The 19,398-nt window shown below is 29.9% G+C and overlaps 1 protein-coding gene across 3 annotated transcripts; it reads left to right on the forward strand.

Annotated features, from left to right (window-relative positions):
- Positions 1-1,419: 1,419 nt before the first annotated feature.
- On the forward strand, positions 1,420-19,183 carry LOC100748182 (monocarboxylate transporter 13-like). 3 transcript variants are annotated; one of them, XM_033323225.1, is made up of 7 exons: positions 1,420-1,542; positions 2,000-2,240; positions 13,690-13,946; positions 14,348-14,474; positions 15,044-15,223; positions 15,375-15,538; positions 15,757-16,790. In XM_033323225.1, exons 3-7 carry the CDS (start codon positions 13,733-13,735, stop codon positions 16,788-16,790), a joined length of 1,719 nt encoding a protein of 572 aa, XP_033179116.1. In that variant the 5' UTR covers positions 1,420-1,542; positions 2,000-2,240; positions 13,690-13,732. The 3 variants fall into 3 exon arrangements, with proteins under 3 accessions (XP_033179116.1, XP_012246145.1, XP_024226389.1); XM_012390722.3 differs by having other exon boundaries at positions 1,423-1,542; positions 15,745-19,183; XM_024370621.2 differs by lacking the exon at positions 1,420-1,542 and having other exon boundaries at positions 1,867-2,240; positions 15,745-19,183.
- Positions 19,184-19,398: the final 215 nt, after the last annotated feature.

Here is a 19,398-nt window from a genome sequence, read left to right on the forward strand (position 1 = left end):
AGAAACAAGATTGCGAGGAAGAAGAATGCCCAGGTTAAAAATAGCAGCGCGCATTTTCAAATAAAAAGTGATAAGCAACCTGCAGGATAACGATTAAGGAGGAGGGTAAAGAAGGGAGCGCGAGAGGGAAAAAAAGGAGCAATACCGACCGAGCAGAAGGAGATGACCAGTAAAAACGGACTGAAAGAACGTTCGTTGGTAGAAAGAAGATGTACAAAAGCAACCACATCTGTACAGTAGGGGGAGAGAGCAGAGAGAAGAAAGAATCTCCCCGATATCTTAGCTTGGCCCACTGGAATAATATATTGGCTATAACGTATGGTGGTCAAGCTTGGCTCGGTGTTGGTTCGAATAAAGGTGAGAACCGGTGGTGCGTACAGGGTCTGGAAGGAGGAATCTCCCACCCTGTGTAACTTTTACCCGTGTATTTCGCATGGTTTACTGGCTATACGATCAAGTGCATCTAGCACCAAACCGCTAAGTAAACCTGCTCTATCTCCCGCCACGAGACCGCAGCATGATCGAAATACACATTTGATCGAAATTATCGTACGTAATCGGTGAATATTTTTTGATAAGGATAATAACAAGATCGTGGTTGCAACCTCGAGAGAATTTCGCGATAATCGCGTTTCAGGATCCGTACCTACGCTTACGATACGCACGCGATACGCGTATGTTTGTGTGTAACGTCGCAGCAGTAAGCAAATTGTGATGTAATGGAAACGCGACCGATTCCTATGAAAATGTACGAGTTTTACCGAGTTTCACTAGTCGCGCGTCTATATAAAATCTCTACATTTATATAAGCAAATGTATGTATTTATATAAGCAATGCAAATCGTTATTGTTCATATTTAGTGTTTAAACCAGTTATTCGATACAAGGTCTTTCTTTCTGTTTCTAAATTTCATTTAGATCCTCAGTACTTTTGATAGAAATCGTTCCGTGTAGTATATCTAAAATAGTAAAACGTTATCATGCGCAAAGAGAAACGTGCATCCATTCACCACCATCTGCTTTCCTCTAGGCATTATATAAACGTACGTATCAATGTAAAAACGTTGTTTTCGCGTGTTACACTTTGAATAATGTATAATGTAGTTTCTCATTCTTTTTATGTCACAGATACGATCGTTTTCAATAGATCTTCGTTTTGTTCGATACTATCGATTGTACATACAATAGCTCACGAAGTATTTATGTGTATATTATGCATGTTACATAAAAATGAAACACTTTGAAATTCGATTAGCATTGTAACGAGAGTCGACTATTTACGTATTATATGTTTAAGATGATTAATCATGATCTATACTAGTCTAGAATTAAATATACGTTTGCAGTAACTATGTTGTAACTATCTTCAGATTGGTTTCAAAGACCAATATAATCATCATCATGTCTCATTACAGTGCTAATGAGATTTCAGTGTTTTATATTATACACGCAATTTCAATAAATACACACGTTGAAATACTTCCGTGAACCATTGTATATTGATAAAATATGGAATCACTCTTAAAATGAATACGTATAAAGGTAAATATTAGAATACATTTATTGCAAATACACATTTAGAAAAATATTCGTTTCAGTATAAATAGTTTTAAGCATATAGTTAATGTTAAAGATGCTCTAACTAATATAATAATTGATTATTCAAATATTTAAATAATCTCTGTGAAGTGTATGCTTGCAATAAATATCAAATGAATTCTAATGAAATTTTTATGAAACAAAATATTATATACGTATATTGATAAAGATGTTTATAGAAGCGTTGAAATGCTTTAGTGAGACACAGTATATGAAACATTGTATCGAGATAGAGAAATGAGATATTCTATTTGCTAAACGGTTGTCAGTGGCTGATGTAGAGATTTTACGGAGGACACCGACGGTGATCTATTAGTTCGGTGGTTGAAAGCTGTTGCACGAATGAAGACGCTTCGATTTATGATGCTGCGATATGCTAACCATTTTCGTTTGGTTAAAGTCGAGGGCAACCTTCGGGTGTCCCTCCGCCTCCAGCTTGAGCTGGACTGAAAGAAAAGGAAGAGGGAAAGGAACGAGTTCTTCAGTGCCTGTGCACAGTCTAGTTCAAGACTCACGATGATAGTGAACGTCCCGTGAAGATTCCTCCGGCCGGGCTGCCCTTCTCTGCCTAAACAAGAAAACTAGTGTCACCGAGCGTTGTGGACCGACCACCGTTTGCACAGGTCGCGGAACCTCTACAGGTCAGTGCACGTTTATCTTTCGGATGTGACTATAATCTCGACATCGCCTTCGCGAAATCGTTAAATCGCGAATCGATTTTTTCCACGCGGTTGACATTCGATCGCTTGACAGTTTCGGATAGTTTGTTAACGTAGGAAACGTCTATCATCCGTCATTCATATTTCTTATCTAACTTAAATAATTTAAGTTTAAGTTTAATTTCATAATTTCTTTCGTACGATTTGAAGAAGTTTCAGAATAATAGAACTTTGTATTTTTTTTTTTTTTAATTTTAGATATTTTATATAACTGACTGGTAACAACGATAATTGATAAGGATACTATTTAGTATATTTCACGGTTTTAGGAATTTTGTTAAAAGAGATAGTATTTGATATTTTTGTCGATAATATTTAATAACTTCTATAATTGCCAAAATTTTATTAATATAGTATTTCATATTTGTTACTATTTGAAAAGTTCTTCGATTAATAACTATAGTATGCAATAGCTTGTATAATTAAAGAAATTTCGCCACGATAACCATCATCCATGATGATAACATTATGTACTTTCGATCGTGTTTTAATCTTTAAGCGAATTTAATTTGTTTAAGTGAATGGAAATAGATTGGCCATTGCAATTATTCGTGTCAAACTTACGTGAAACGAATGTTACGCGTAAAAAATACGTAAAATCCTGCTTTTCAGGTTTCGCTGCGTTTTCCCGATCGTGTAAATATTGTTACGTTTTAAATCATCTCGCTAGGCTCATAAAATTTTGAACGGCTCGACAGAGTTACGATTCTGTGATGAATGTCGATACGTGACATTTTTGCTTTTCTTGAATTACGTGTTGTGTTTTGAAAATATTGAAAATGGTGCACGGCCATTGTTATACGTACACAGATATGCTAAATATTTCAAGATCATTTTATCTGGGCACAAAGTTACTTTGAAATAATTATAGGTTAGTTTGTTCGAATCAAAGAATTATCTTCGTTTAAATTATTTCATTATTTCGCTAGCAAAAGTGAAATAAATCTTTATTTTGTTTTTATTTGAATAAAATGGAATACAAGTTTCCAAGTAACAATATCTGATTCTATTATGCCAAGAGAGTTAAAAATACAAATTTCCTCGCTCCTATACACAGGCTAGTGCAATTAATATCCAAGACTAATTGAAAGGAGAACAATTCTGAGAGCAAATGCTGTTACGTTCTAAAGTAATTGGGTTTTATTGTTTATGACTGCAATAGATGCAACATACAGCGTTAAAAACTCTACCTTCATACGTTGCATCGTTTTAATATTAATTTTAATTTGTTAGATCTAAAATAGAATTACTTGTTGAAATAACGAATTGATTCATTAATTGTGATTCGTTGTTTGAAATTATCCTCCATTCTTACTTAGAGCTTCACGTTTATTTGTTATTTTGCTTTAAAAAATTCGCTAATTAAGGTAATCAAAATTGATTTCGATATATCATGAAATACAGCTACACTTTGAAAAAATCATAAATCGGCTGAATTATGTTTCGTTAGTTGAAGTTGTTATCTTTCAGTTTTATTTCCAATAAAATTTGCTCCGGGTCCTGGTTATAGCGTGCGAGAGATGTAAGTCATTGAGACCCGAGTACTCACTTTTCTTTGGCTGCACGTAACGTGAATTCTACAATCTACTATAGCTGCACGTGAAACTAATCTTGTTCGAAAGAACTCAGTTAAAAATCTCGTACCAGCTGTTTGTCAGCATATATGTAATTACGATTGCTTGAAATTATATAGTTGAAGTATAAAAAGTGGGATCGCCAATTATTCGAAGAACGACTGGATGTGCATAAAGCTATTTTAAATTGATTAAATCTTTGACTAATGATAGTATTTTTACATATCTTAGATTTCCAATCGAATTACTACGAATCACGACTTTTATTTTTATCAATTTGCATTCGTACTTTTTACAAATTGTAAAAACTTTTAATTGTGCTTGAAGGAAATAAAAATTGAAATGACAAATTTGTACTTTGTAATTTAATTTAATATTATATTTTGTAATTTCGGGTTATTTATGATAAAAATTAATAAATCGAAAATATGTCTTTAATAAAAGAAGATTCTCGTAAAAATGTTACAACTTTTGTAATTGTATAATTTTTAATCTTTGCAAATGGAAATCGAAGAAGTGTCCAATTTAAACGATTGAAATAGTAAATTACAGTCTTTAGTCTTCTCGCGGTAAAAGTTAATAAATCACTAAATATTGTGAAAAGCCGATAATTTGCCTATTAATTATTTTTACAAAAGAAAAATGCAAGAATTGTAATTTAGCTTCCAAGAAAAAAAGAAACTATCAAACAAATTATGTAATTAAGCGAACACGTTATTTGAGATTTCACGGTAAGATACTGTGTCGCAGTCGATATTGTTTTCTCGCAAATGATTGATTGGCCGGCTTTCTCGCCAGCATCGATATTTTTACGCGAAAGTGATGTCTAAATCATTTTCTAGAATAATATTCAGAAATAACGATATTCTCGTACATTAAAAATATTTCTTAGTGTGAAATCAAGAAATAAAAAAAAAAGTAACATAGTTAAATTGTAGTTAATATCGATGCTATAATAGTATTACAATTGGTATTGCAACGCTATTTCTATAATTTGATAACATTTATTTGGTAATAATCGTATTAGGAAAATATCGTTCGCTTCGTTCCAAACATTTATGCGATGTGAATAAACAAGGAGATTTTACGTGTAACTTATTAGTCACACACAGTAGTTGTTATTATAATCATCCAATAACTCAAGTCAGCCAACAATTTGCATTAAAATTTTCCTCGCGCAGAAATGATTTTTTTCAGCAGGACGCGACACGTATCCGCGCGAGGAAAAGATGCGTCATCAGAATTTCTATTATCATAAATTGTTAACATTATTATATTTTCATGTTTAGTTATAACGAATATTTCCATTAATTCTCGACTGTAACAAGTAACGAAAACCACCATTGTAGAATAACATTTCGTGGAAGAGATTATTTTTAGCGGGACAGGATCTTCGAATTTTACTGTTTATAGAAGCAATTTAATCGACGACTATCTTCGGCATAGCTCATGATGTTACGAAGGCTTTTTTCGAAGCAAATCATAGTCATTAATACAGAATCCCTTGATAGCTCTGCAACAGTGTTTTTCTTCTTCTTTTGTTAGAGAAGGATAAAAAGGTATAGAATTACAAAAATTGCAATGTTTCTATAAGGTTTTCTCCTACTAAAACGTACATATTTTTAATTCATTAACTTTTATCGCGAGGAAATTGGAAAGTATATAATAAACATTTATTATTTCCTTTTCCCATTATTCAACCGTTTATGATCCCTTGATTTTCCTTGCAAAAGAATTAGAAATTATACAACTACAAAAATAATGAAACTATAATTCCCACGAGAATATTTTCTATTAACATCACATTTTTAATTCATCAATTTGCTATTCCGGTACTTCCATCTTCTATTCGGTGTTGTTTTTCCATTCATTGCCATTTTTGTTGTGGCAACAAATCATTGTTTCTGCTCAATCAATGTAATATATTTTTTTTAATTGCTTGATACCATTTCTCAGAGTTGCCATATTCTTTTCTTGAGTATTAAGGCGTCATTTCTTATGATTGCAATATAGGTATCTTACTAGGTATCATTTTTTTTATTATCTAATACCATTTTTGGTATCAAATCTATTATTACTGTATTTATATAATTTTGTTACCATTTAGTGTCATTTTTGTTATTGCAATATTTCATTGATTTGTGATTTTCAAACAAGTGATTGCCTCTTTATTTTGTTTACCACATTGTTTAAACTAATTAAGGGATCGTTTTTCATGTCACTTTGGCTTTTATACCCATTACCTGTGTCTTTTATTTTTTCTTAATGCCTGTCTTAAAGTTGATATTACACATATTGATTACAGTATCACAGGAATAACAAGTCAATTTAACTAGCCACTATAGTACTTCTTTATTTCTGTTTACCTGATTGATGCTATAAAACGATTCATACTAATGATTCCCCGGTTGTTTTAGTGAGTAGAGCGATTTTTATTATTAGGCTGGAATATTCTTATGCATTCACGATGGCTATAAGTGTGCAAAAATATGAACAATATAAACTATACATGAACGTACTATATATGAACAATATAAAATATAAAAAAATATAAACAAAGAGATGCACAAATGCTAAAAATATATAAAATATCAAAAGTGAAATGCACATTATTATAATCAGAATATAAAACATTCTTTTATTCGACCTATAATACTTTATCTGTGCTTGAAAAAAAAGAAGGATTTGTATAAATATCATACCATACCACTTTTTATTATTTAATATCATTTCCCGTAACATAAATTATTTTTTTATTATTTAGTACAATTTGTTATTGCAACATCTTTTTTATTGTAATACTTTTTCGATTTGCCATCAATGTCTGTAGCATTTATTGTCACTCCTTTACAGCAATATTTCTTCCTTTTGTTATCAATTTTTTTACCATTTATTGCCATTTCTGTAGTAACATTTTTCTCCCTCGTTATTAACATTTGTAAGTACCATTCATTGCCATTTTTTTCTGTTCCACGTTTGACATTAATGCATATGGAATTGACGTTTATATTCAAATCGGCATTCGATGCCACTTTTATCGTAAAGTTATTTACAATTTAACATCACTTTTTCGTTGTTCTTAGTACCATTATTGTTATCGAAATTTTTTTTTACTATAATATACAGTTTCATAAATTCTAGACGAAACAGTCTCGGTTCCTTATAACGGTTATACCGCGTCAAGGTTTTACATAATTACTTTAACATACGAAATAGGTACCATAATACTTTCCAAGGTCGCATTATACAAAAATATTCTACGGAAGATCGAACTTCTTGCAAATTCACAAAATTCGTAGAATATAAATTTTCAATTAATTAATTTATGTAGGAATATGTACTTTGGAATACAAATTTCGAAACGTGAATTTATTACATTTATATTGATTCTAGCATAAATATCAATAAATTAGCTGTTAATAATTTTAAAAAATTCTAGATTCTAATACGACAAGAGGAAAACAATTGAAAATCAACAGAATAAACGAAGTACCATAATATTATATAAATGAAGGTATTTGGCTCTATGCCAAATATGTGACAGGAAAAAGTCAGAATCGATCGAACATAACCTTAAAGGCTGCTCAATATATAGTTAATTTAGACCAGAAACATACATAAATAAAAACACTAGGCAAATTATGAAAGCGAACGCTGAAGGGCATCTATGAAGACTGTACTGTTTCGTATAGATAGCAATGAGAATTAGTGCAATTTGCCTCGAGTACTAAGATAGCATATCTTCATTTATGGCAATGTGTTATTATTAATTGCTAATAATAAGAATAGGAATAAGATTCACGCAGATAGTATCATCGTCACTATACCAAAGTAAAATTCTTACTTATACGTATATCTTATACTCATATACTTTGGTAATATTACTACTTACATATATTTACATATATTTGCAACTCGTTTATTATCGAAGCTTGCAATGGGCGAAATCCTAACGCAAGAATAATAATAATAATAAAATAAATAAATATTAGCTGTTGGTTGTGCTATCAATATCGATAAATTAGCCGAGGAAAAATGATACTATTCGTGAAAAAACGCGAGAAAGAAAACGGTGGCAATAAGATTATCTGAGTAGCGTAAGCTTTTATTTATTTGTCTCGTTACACGAGGTTCTTGAATCGTTTTCATAAAGGTCAAATAACGTTAGAGGAGGAAATACCACTGTAGTTAAAGTTAGCGGCAATGCCTCGAGCAATACGACGATTCTAAAATGACCGACGTTAAGTGACGCTGAAACAGACCTCTAAGAATGTAAAGAACTTCTTAAATATCTCGACTTTGCACCTCTTACAGCTTATGGCTCTTTATGCAAAAACAAGTCCTGCAGGTTACACCGTACTTGTGCTGATATTGCTCAATACGGATATCTATAAATACCATCGTCTTCACCCGGGTTCATTTTGGGTAAAAATTCGAAGACTTTTTCGACTCCGTTTCCATGTTTTTTCAACTAGAATTTCTACGCATTATGTCACGTTATTACAGTAATAATTAATGGGATTTTCTTTCTTTCTCTTTTTTTTTTTTTTCTTTGACGAAATCGATGACATGACGCGTGACGAGCGAGGCAGGATAAAAACGCAAATATTGAAAAAGTGTTTATTAGGACATCTCTACGCTTGCTCCATTGACGCGCAATTTTAACACGTTCAAGTACGTTTAGCGAAGCGTCAATTGCTTCGTGGTAATTAAAGTCTCGTGTTGCCACTGAAAACCATTTCTCATTCGCGGAAAAGGTGACCAATTATTATTTGAATGCCGTCACGTACGGATTATAAATTTATTTTGGTCTTCGTCAGCGCGGATTTTGGACAGAAATTTGTTCTCATCGAATTTCCCTACTAACTTCCTGCATTTAACATGTTAAAACGTCTCGACGAAAATATGTTTGTTCGATAACTTGCCGTTAACTTACTGTGTATTTAAAGGCCTCGTATAAGCGTTGAAACGTGTCGTATTACATCGACACCTGGAAATCTGCATCAGTTTCAGTTTATGGTATGATAACGTTGGAACAAGTGTTTCAAAATGCTCGATTATTTTCCAACTGCGGTATTATTATCGATAATAGAAGGTTGATCATAAAGAGCAAAAATTGTACATTGAACAGAACCAGGCAGGAAGATAGTTAATCAAGAGGTTATAGTTAATTTTCTCAATCGTTTTAGCGTTTTATTGTAAGAATTGGAAACGAACGAACCGAATAACTCTAAGAATTATTTGCATACGGATGATTCTGCTTTTCAATATCTATTAATATATGAAGTTCGTCTAAGGATCGAGAAACAAAATACAATGATGAAAATCTACTGCAAATTATATTCGGTATCGGCGCCACCCTCTGTAAGTTGAAACCTGCGCTCCAATTGAGCCTTGCTCACCGATTAAGATCGGGATTCTAATTCCTCGCATAATCGATACAAGTTGTTTCTGATGCCGATTTGCCGATACCGAATTACGTAAATTGTAACATGTATCGTGAATCCTAAGTATCGATGCATGCATCGCAACATGTTTCAACGTGTATAGGGGCCTTCAGGGATGTATGACGTGGCTGCCGATGTGATGGAAATTCTCAAGCATTTCTATCTTTGAAAAAAGGAAAAAGAATGGATTTATGTTTTAACAAATTTCAAATTTCTTGTTTCAAGAAACTTAGGCGTTTTGTAGGATGCTCGAAAATGTTCACGAATGGCTATATTCCTTACATTCGATTTATCCACTTTGAATATTCTAATGCAATTTAAATATAGTGGTATACAGTTATTTGAAATGGCATGGAATAAATTTCTATTTGTTACGGGTTCGAGTGCTGTGTTCGTCACGATTGCATCAAAGTTCATCTATTTTTATTAGGCCGTTGTGCGTTCGTTGCACGTAAATATAGAAATCGTGTCTTTGTTGTTTACTTCACGTAATCATCAATTGTAACCGAAGCACGTTTACCTTACAGTTTCATTGAACGCGTGTTCTAATGAAAATTGCATTTATTCCGGACAGGCAAGTGCGTAAGGCATTCCGCATGCGACATCGCCAACGGATCAATCTAAAGTAACGCTAAATTCCGAAACTATGCATAGTATGTTAGAAAATCTCTAATATCTAAATTAACTATTGTGGCGAAATGGAGAATATGTTATAAATGTGCATTTAAAAAAGTATGTATTAAGATACGTATAATACCTCGTTAACAGGTTCATAAATATTAGGACACTTGCTAAACTTGTATAGAACACGACAATTGTTCTAAATTGTTAGACAAATAATTAATCGATAAATTAATTAGATCGTATAAGATGATGATCCAAAATACAGGACAAAGTGTTGTGAAAACAATTTGCAAGAATTTTAAAAGATCTCATTGAAGGAATTTGGATGGAATTAAATAGTGCAAAGTTTAAATCGGATTCCTGAAACTGTTAATAGAATATAGTTAAATAACGACGTATTAGACATAATGAAATAGGTATCCGATAGGAATATCAAAATAGGAATAGAAAAATAAAGTATCTAATAATATATGAAAATAAAGAAAACATGTAACCTTATTATACGTGTAATTGGTGAGATATTTGTTGAGACGTTGAACATATTAGTTCTTTATAGTCTACCGTTCCAAACGAGCTTTAATCATTTTTTAATGGTTTATTAGGTATACTTCGATTTTCTGCAAGTGTACTAATATTTATGAACGGGGGTGTACATATATTAATCCACTGGAATACTCTGAATGTTATATTCTGTGCTCTTCATTAACATGCAACTGAATGATAATCATTTTAATAAATACACAGAAAGGTTCATAAATTTACAAAAGGCATTGTTACACTGATAATCATTAAGTATATTCACGACAATGGGTGCAATGCTACAGAAGATGTACTTTCTATTTTACTAATGGAATCCAATTACTGTAAAAATCAAAATTTCTAAGGTGTTATAAATCTTATCTTACTTCATTTTAATTGTTAGCGTTAAAAATCATTACCGCAGATAAAAGTAATTGTTATTGAATTTGGAAAATATCTAATATTGTGTAAAAAATGGGGCACATATCATAAACTTGACAATGTTGATAATCCCCTTTACAAAAATAAAATACCTGACATAATACACTCACGTGATATTTCTTGTTTAAATCATTTTTCTAATACCATAAGATTTCTTTATTTTTAATAGTAATACGTTTAGCATATAGTGATATGATCTCGCAACTGTGTTCTATGAAATTATCGATCTTATCTGTGCAATAATTTGTATAACTACATATAATGAATGTCGAATGTTCTACAATAAATTTATATCTATGAAAGTATAAAAGTTAAATTATCAATCTAATTAAAAAATTGAATTTTTTAATTTTAGTTGTGAAATTATGTTACAAAAACTGGTCAAAAGTTCCTCATGTTTTCTTCCTTTTTTTAATATTCTCTTTTTATTACTGAGAAAATTTACAGAATTCTACCATATTCTTCGTTGAATACACAAATTATATCCTTCAACAGAAACAATATTTATCACGAATATTTTTCCTAATCAGATTATATTATAATAAATTTCAAAGATAATTCTAACTTCCTCAAATTAATCAATTCTTTGAAAGCTTTAATTATCATATTACTTACAATAATGTATGCCTGTTATTTGCAAGACAAGTCAGCAAAACGTTTCAACTGAATTAATCTTTGTGTGATAATATTAATGGATAGTAGTTTGTATAGAACTACAATGTACACTATACTATAATTGGGGATAATTAGTACAATAATTGAAAATAACCAATAACTGTATTTACAATCTAATGGCTCATTTATTGCATACCTGGTTATTAGTTTAAAAATACCACACCAATTAACTAATATATAGATACCTACAGTATACCTATGAGCTATTGTATTTGGTACAGGAGACACGTCAATGTCGTTTATTGAATTATCTTAATATAAATTCAAATAACGATCTACTATATAAATTACACATAGTATAATTGTTAAATATTCATTTCATAAAATTTTCGCGAAATGGGAAAAAATAGCTGAAAAGATCTATCGGAATATTCCTTACGTGACTTACGAAAGATAAAATAAGTTATGTAATTGGGATAGTATGCGTTCGTATGACAAATGCAATTGCACAATGCGAAATTTGTTTGAAAAGTTCGAGTAAAATCTGTCATTCTCTTTTTTTAGTGCGCATGCGCAGACGCGTACGCAGATGCGTGCGCGCCGCCACGTGACTATTCCATTCAATTGCATATGGGTCTGTGGATATGTGTCGTGTAATTATGGCATTACGTATAAACTATTTTTGCTACCGTTTAGTATGACTAATTTCATGAAAAATTATAAATAATTACATGAACCTATCACCATATTCCTTTTGCAAATAAAATAACTTGGAAGATGGAAGGGAGTATAGTACTAATATATGTACGTATATAAATAATGCAAGAAATAACGCGATATGTTTTGTTTTCCTAGAGAAACATAGCTATATCACGTTCACTTCATACTTCAGCCTTGTCCTACATACCAGAACGTAGAAATTTTGTTTATACTTATATTCTGAAATTTTATGGTGTATTATGGTAAATGGTACATTTCACATTGACTACTGTTATCTTCATAAGACAGAATACGTATATACTTCGTGAAACACAATTTAAAACATCAATTATTTAATTATTTGTTAACCGATGTAAGAAATACAATGAAGATAGAAATTTTAACATGGTTATATTTATGATATTCATATATTATTAGTTTAGTATACATGGCTCATATTTTATGTGAAGTATTACATTCGTACCAATTATTTCAAGAAATTTATTCAATATCGCAGAAAACGGACAGCTTGCGTTACGTATGATGTATGGGACAATTGAACGTGTTAAGCATGTTATTAGTTTTACGACACAAGGAGAAAAACTAAATTACTATCTTAGGCGTTCGGTATTTTCTGTTTTATAGTAATTGAAGTACTGTAGTTTTATCCTTTAGGCTGGATATTAAAGGAACATTGAGAACAATGGACAATTTTGACCAGAAGACTTCCTAGTTATTGTTGACAGGCATTTGAATCACGTGGACTATTGCAATAGTAATGGATTCCGATTATAAAATAGAATTTTCTCATTGCGCAGGGCTCTATATTTACTGATTATTATCTAGAAAATTATATTATTTTTCTGTATTCTATTGATTATTTAACAGCTATGTTTATTAATTCTAAAATCTTATTTATGGTTTTATTGACTACAAATTTGACAACAAAAAGGATTATCCCTTTCTTCACGTTCACTACAAGTATTCCACCTGCACATCGTACAATGGGGCAAATGAATGGAGAAAATCAATGAGTTATAAAGCTTCGTGAATTTCTTCTAGTGAAATCTATAAAGTTTAAATATAGTTTTTTTTAATATTTCTTACCCTGACTTTTTAAACATTTTTGTAAAAATATAATAATGAAGATTGTGGGACTCATTTAATAGAAGCGAGTAAAATATTTTTTGTATAATCTTTCAAATAATTTTTCACTTTTCCTTAAAAGCTTGCTTGAGTTGCGTCATTTTTGAAATACATTTTTTGTTGATAATTTAAAAATATCGAATTATCGCTGTCGGTAAAATAGGGCGCGCTACTATTCTTAACTCCAATAAGAGAGCGCTACCTTTACCCGCTTAATTGATCAGGTCTGGACCATTTATACAAGGACCATTGTTTAATATACTTTATATCTGTAACTATCTAATGTCATGTTTCGTATAATTACAGATCAATCTAATTGAGTGCTTTTCACCACATTCTCCACGCTAACATGACGACGAAGAGTGTAAAAACGAAATTAGTCCCGCCGGATGGAGGATGGGGATGGGTCGTCCTTTCTTCAGCTCTTGTCGTGAACCTCCTTATTCCGGGTACCGTGAAATCGTTTGGTGTCCTCTTCGTCGAATTTCTTCACGTTTTCAAATCCACTTCTACCGCCGCCTCATGGATGCCAGCTTTATGCTACTTTTTATACAACTCTTTAGGTAAGCCAATTTTTACATTCATATATTTTCTCATTGCAAATTAAATGAGAAGTAATAAGATGTATCATCTCATATTGCTATTATAGCTACTAAAATTAATAAACTATATAATGATTGTTTATGTTATAAATTAAATTAGATCATTACGTCACTGTTAAACACCGTCCTTCCACATTTTTAAAAACTGTCAATGAATAATTTGTTGAAATTTAACATAAATTTTTGTAGACTTATGAAGGAAAGTCACTGCATTTTTTCTAACCTATAGATGTTTGTAAATAAAATAAACTTTCAAGTAAATTCTCAGATATACATGACACATCATAGTTTTACTATTTAAAATCATATTTTGCTCTTTCAATACAATATTAAGATTAGATAAAATAAATGATATCTTATAGGTCCACTATCCAGCATTTTATCAACTAGGTACTCCTACAAAACAGTGACCATCATCGGCGGCGCGTTTGCAGCTAGCGGGATGATGCTGAGTTACTTTGCTAATTCAGTTTCCTATTTATACGTTAGGTATAATAAAATCATCTTAAGAATCTTGACATTTTTATTTTGGTAAAATAAAAAAATTATGAAAACAACATTTTTTGTTTAATAGATAAATATTCACTCTCTCTTAAATTTCTAGTAAGGAAACTTTAAAAGTAAAGATTACGAACGCCTAGTGAATAGCAACCCACTGTACATCAATGTAATTTTTGAAATGAATGCATCCCAAATACATACTTACTACACATGTATTTTGGTGTAATAGTAGAAAAATTTTTGTAAAGTATTTATAAGAAAATTTAAGAAATAATCAATTTGTTTATTAAAATTTTTTAAAAAAATTTACTCATTTCTTATACACTTTTAAGTGAATAACATGTGTGACAGATTGTTCTTTTACAGGCGCCCACAATCTTTTCTAAAACTTTATCATCAAAAAATAAAGGTGATCGGACATATTATTTATTAAACAAAAAAAATGTTTCTTTTATCATTTAAAAATTTATTCATTATCACTACAATTTATTGTAATAGTAAAATTAGATATTTAAAAAAAAAAGAGAGCTAATAATTTTATAATTTTATGAATACAGCTATGGCTTGATGGTTGGAATTGGTGCTGGACTAACATTTCCACCAACAGTGTATATTGTAACTTCATATTTTGAAAGGCTTCGAGGTTTCGCAAATGGCTTGTGCATCTCTGGTAGTGCAATTGGAACTATCGTGTTACCACCTTTTCTACAGTATCTTCTTGACTGTTTTGGATATAGGTAATGTATCTTTATACATTGAATAGCATGTGTATAATTTATATCACTTAAAAAAATTTAATCAAATATGATCAAATATCACTATAGTTAAAATGGTTAAAATGCATATTTTCAGAAATTTAAAAGTGTTACATTTTCATTACATTTTTAGAGGTGCAGTATTAATCATGGGTGCACTCACATTAAATACATTGGTATGTGGTTTACTATACCATCCTGTTGAACAACACATGATCATGGTACCAGTAGAAGGAGGAATTGATAATCAAGGATTAACTATAGATGAACCAGTCCCCCATAAAAAAAAACTAACAGGTAACTTAGTATTGTTTAATTGATACACTATTAAGAAACATAACAATCTAAATGAATCAGAACTATGAAAACTGAATGGGTATTTAACAATATATGTTATATTGTACATATAATGTGCACATTTGAAATATTTTAAATTTGAATATTTTTATGACACTGAAAAGATAATTTTTTGAGATGAGTTGTAAAATTAAATTAAATTTTGGATCTTTTCAAAGCATCCAGCACGATTGAGAATGAAACATCATGCAGCAATACAAGATCAAAGAAAGAAGAAAGTTCTGAAACTGAAAATATAATGAATAACTCTAAAGTAAATCCTTGTTTGAAAGATAAGAATGAGGATAAAAGCGATGAAGCAAAGAAAAAAAATACTTTCGAAAAAGGTCCTAGTTTGAACAAAGAGAAAGAAGATACTGTAAATTGTCAAAACGTGGATTCTTTACGAAGAGAAAGTAATACTTCTGAAGTTCTTGTAACTTCCAATAAATTAAAAAATGAAAAGCTAGAGTTGAATAACACATCGTTGAGTAAGAACAGAGACGAGAAGTTGTTTGAAAGTTCGAAAAGAGAACTAGGAGAATTGTCAGAAAAATCAATATCTGGAACATCGTTGACTAAAGTTGAAGTAAAAAATAAACGACAATTCTTTGACTTGAGTGTACTTAGAGATCCAATTTATTTAGTAATTCTCATTTCAAACTCTACCTCAGCTATCAGCAATACCAATTTTATGATCTTACTGCCTTCATATGCTATTTCACAAGGATTTGATAAGAATTCTTCAGCATTACTTTTATCAATTGTTTCTGCTCTTGATTTAGTTGGGCGAATCAGTGGTGCTTCATTATCAGATATCGACTTTGTGCCAAAGTATTATTATTTCGTTGGTGGCCTGGGTACTAGTGGAATAGCTTTGGCATTATTACCTATGGCAACAAGTTATACAATGCTTTCTTTCTTTTGTGCATTGTTTGGATTGTCTTCAGGCATGTACATTGGTATCACAACGGTAATTTTAGCAGATATGCTTGGCACAGAAAAACTTAGCTCATCATATGGGATATCTTTATTTGTTAATGGAGTTCTTCAATTAATTGGTCCACCTATATGTGGCGTTATATTTGAAACAATAGGATCATATAAACCCATATTTCTAGCATTTGGTATTATACTTATTCTTGGCACTGCATTATGGGCAGCTGTACCTCTTATAAAGAGGAGCAACAAAAAATCTTTACAAGTTGTATAATATTTCATAATTACTAGTTTCTATAATGAATATTGCACAAGTTTAAAAATTATAAGGTATTATAGACTTGTTAATAACAGCATTATAACTGCCATTTAAACCATACAGTTTTTTTTTAGAAAATTTTCCATTTTTAATCATTTAAAGTTGCAAGTTAGTCTTTTTATTCACGGATCTATAGTAATACATCATTAATATTATTATCATTTCGAATACTGATACTGATCTAATTTTATTTGTGTATATTGATATACTTAATAACTTATAGTTTAATTATCAGTGAGTTTACTATAGTTTTATTTAGTTATAATAAGGAATTATTTTACTGTTATGGTTGTAAATGGGCATATATGCAGTCATATTTGATGTTAATAATGAAATTATATGGACAAGATAAGAGTAGAAATAAGAATATATTAACCCTACGTTTACGTATTAATATAAAATTTATTATATGATTTAAAATTTTAAGTCATGATTACATATCAATCGTACTGTATACAATTCCAAAACAAACAATTATAGCAACAAGGATATTTTAATATAATCGGTATAGTAATGCACAAACGTAACTTTATTATGATATCATTAAAGTTTAACATCTCAAGTTTACCAGCCATTAATGAAATTGAATCATTATGATTTTCTAATAGTTAAATAATGCTTGATAACTTTTGCTAAAATTGGCAAAAAGATTAATATTATGTTTAAATAAAGAAAAAAATAAAAATGACTTTACTATTTGTGAGAAAGCTTTTTAGGAATTTATAATTATACCAAAGCATTCTTTTGTATACTATTATCAATTTTCAATGATTTCTTGGTGCTTAAACTTGTTGGTATACTAATTTCGTCCAATATTATAGTACAATCTATATACAATGTATTACTGAGTTACATATGTCTTTCCAGAAATATCATATATTAATACATGTTAAGTAGAATTGTTATTGTGCAATACTTTTACTATTACTGAAATTTTTCTAGCTAGTTTCAATATATTTTTATATACTTCATTAACTGTAAAGAGATATGATACTTTAAGTAGGCTACTTTAAGACATTTTTGAAAGTTTCCTGTGAAGAAATGTATATATAGTTATTGATATTTTAGCTACGTAAAAGTAAAAATTATGATCCATTACTATTAATATCATAGATAATCAGAGATTACATATCATAGCTGTATCGTCCATCACACTTTGTCTGAAAATTCTTTCAAAATGATGGTACTAATTAAGCACAATTTACAATTAATCAGCAGAAATGATTAAATGTAGATTTATCTTAATCCTTGCACATATAGTTACTTTTTTACACAATATGGTGCTAATTAATAATATGAAATTTGCTATTTAAAACTTGCGACTTCTATAAGCTGTAAAAAGTAAGACTTGTAATATTGATCCAATAGTAGATTTGTCAATTTTTTAAATTTGGCTAAAATTCACTACTTCCAAAATATGTTTTTAAAACACTAAATGTGTAAAAAATGTAAAAATTCCAAAGTTGACATTTTTTCGGTCTTTAAAAGTAGAACATTCACTTAAATAAATAAGTCACCTTTTATAAATGATCTGAATTTTTGGATAGATCACACAAACATAAAGGTCTTCAAAATTCGAATACTGTACAAGTTTTATTTTTCAAGAAATATTAATTCAATACAAACTGTAATAGTTCTAATTCCAATTTTAGTACTAAATATATTAAAGAAACAAAGACAATGATATAAATAAATTGTTATATTATTTATGTCATTGTTTACATCATGAAAAGTATTGTATTACTAGACTTATTAGAGAATCTTTTTACTAGGAGAGATTAAAAATTACTAGGTTCTGTTTATTATATGTGCATAGAAAATTTTAATTATATATTTATACCAAATACTCAGCTGTTTCTATTTATATTAGTTATAGATTTTTCCATGTATTACAATATCATTAATCACTGATGATCTGGATTTCTGTGCACATACTCTCTGGTAAAAATTTCTTCATTTTTGTACAAACGTGATGCGTCAATATGCATTCAATTTTTTAGTTCAAGTTTTTATTTGAATACTGGTTAATATTTTAAGGAACAAAAAGTCATCTATGTATTGCAGTATATATAATTACTATAGTTTTTTTTTAGAGTGAATTGAACAAGATTTTTGTATTGTAGAGAAAATTTCTGATTTTTGTAATGATATTAAGAATGAATGCGAATGATTAAGTGTTACAAATGTAATTTTTATATCTGAGTAGCATTTATTTAAAATAATTTGTAAAATAATCAGACATTATGATTACAAATAAGAACAATGGAATGTAGCAAGAAAAAGTAAGAAAAATAAGAAAGTATTATCAAATGTATTTTCTACTGAAAATAAAGAGAATTATGTCTGTATATAATGTTTTTACATACATACTATATGTAAAATATTTCACAGAAGTTTTGTTTAACTTTCTGCACGTTTCTTAAAAAATACTTTCTATATTCCTTTTCACATTACTTAAAGAAATCTTAATGTACAATAATTTTAAATAATGTAATATTAAATACTATAAAATACTTTACAAAATTATACTAAAATAATTATCGAAATATTTTTTAACTGCAAT

This window comes from Bombus impatiens, unplaced genomic scaffold (assembly GCF_000188095.3).
Source record: "Bombus impatiens unplaced genomic scaffold, BIMP_2.2 scf_0852, whole genome shotgun sequence".
NCBI lineage: Eukaryota > Metazoa > Arthropoda > Insecta > Hymenoptera > Apidae > Bombus > Bombus impatiens.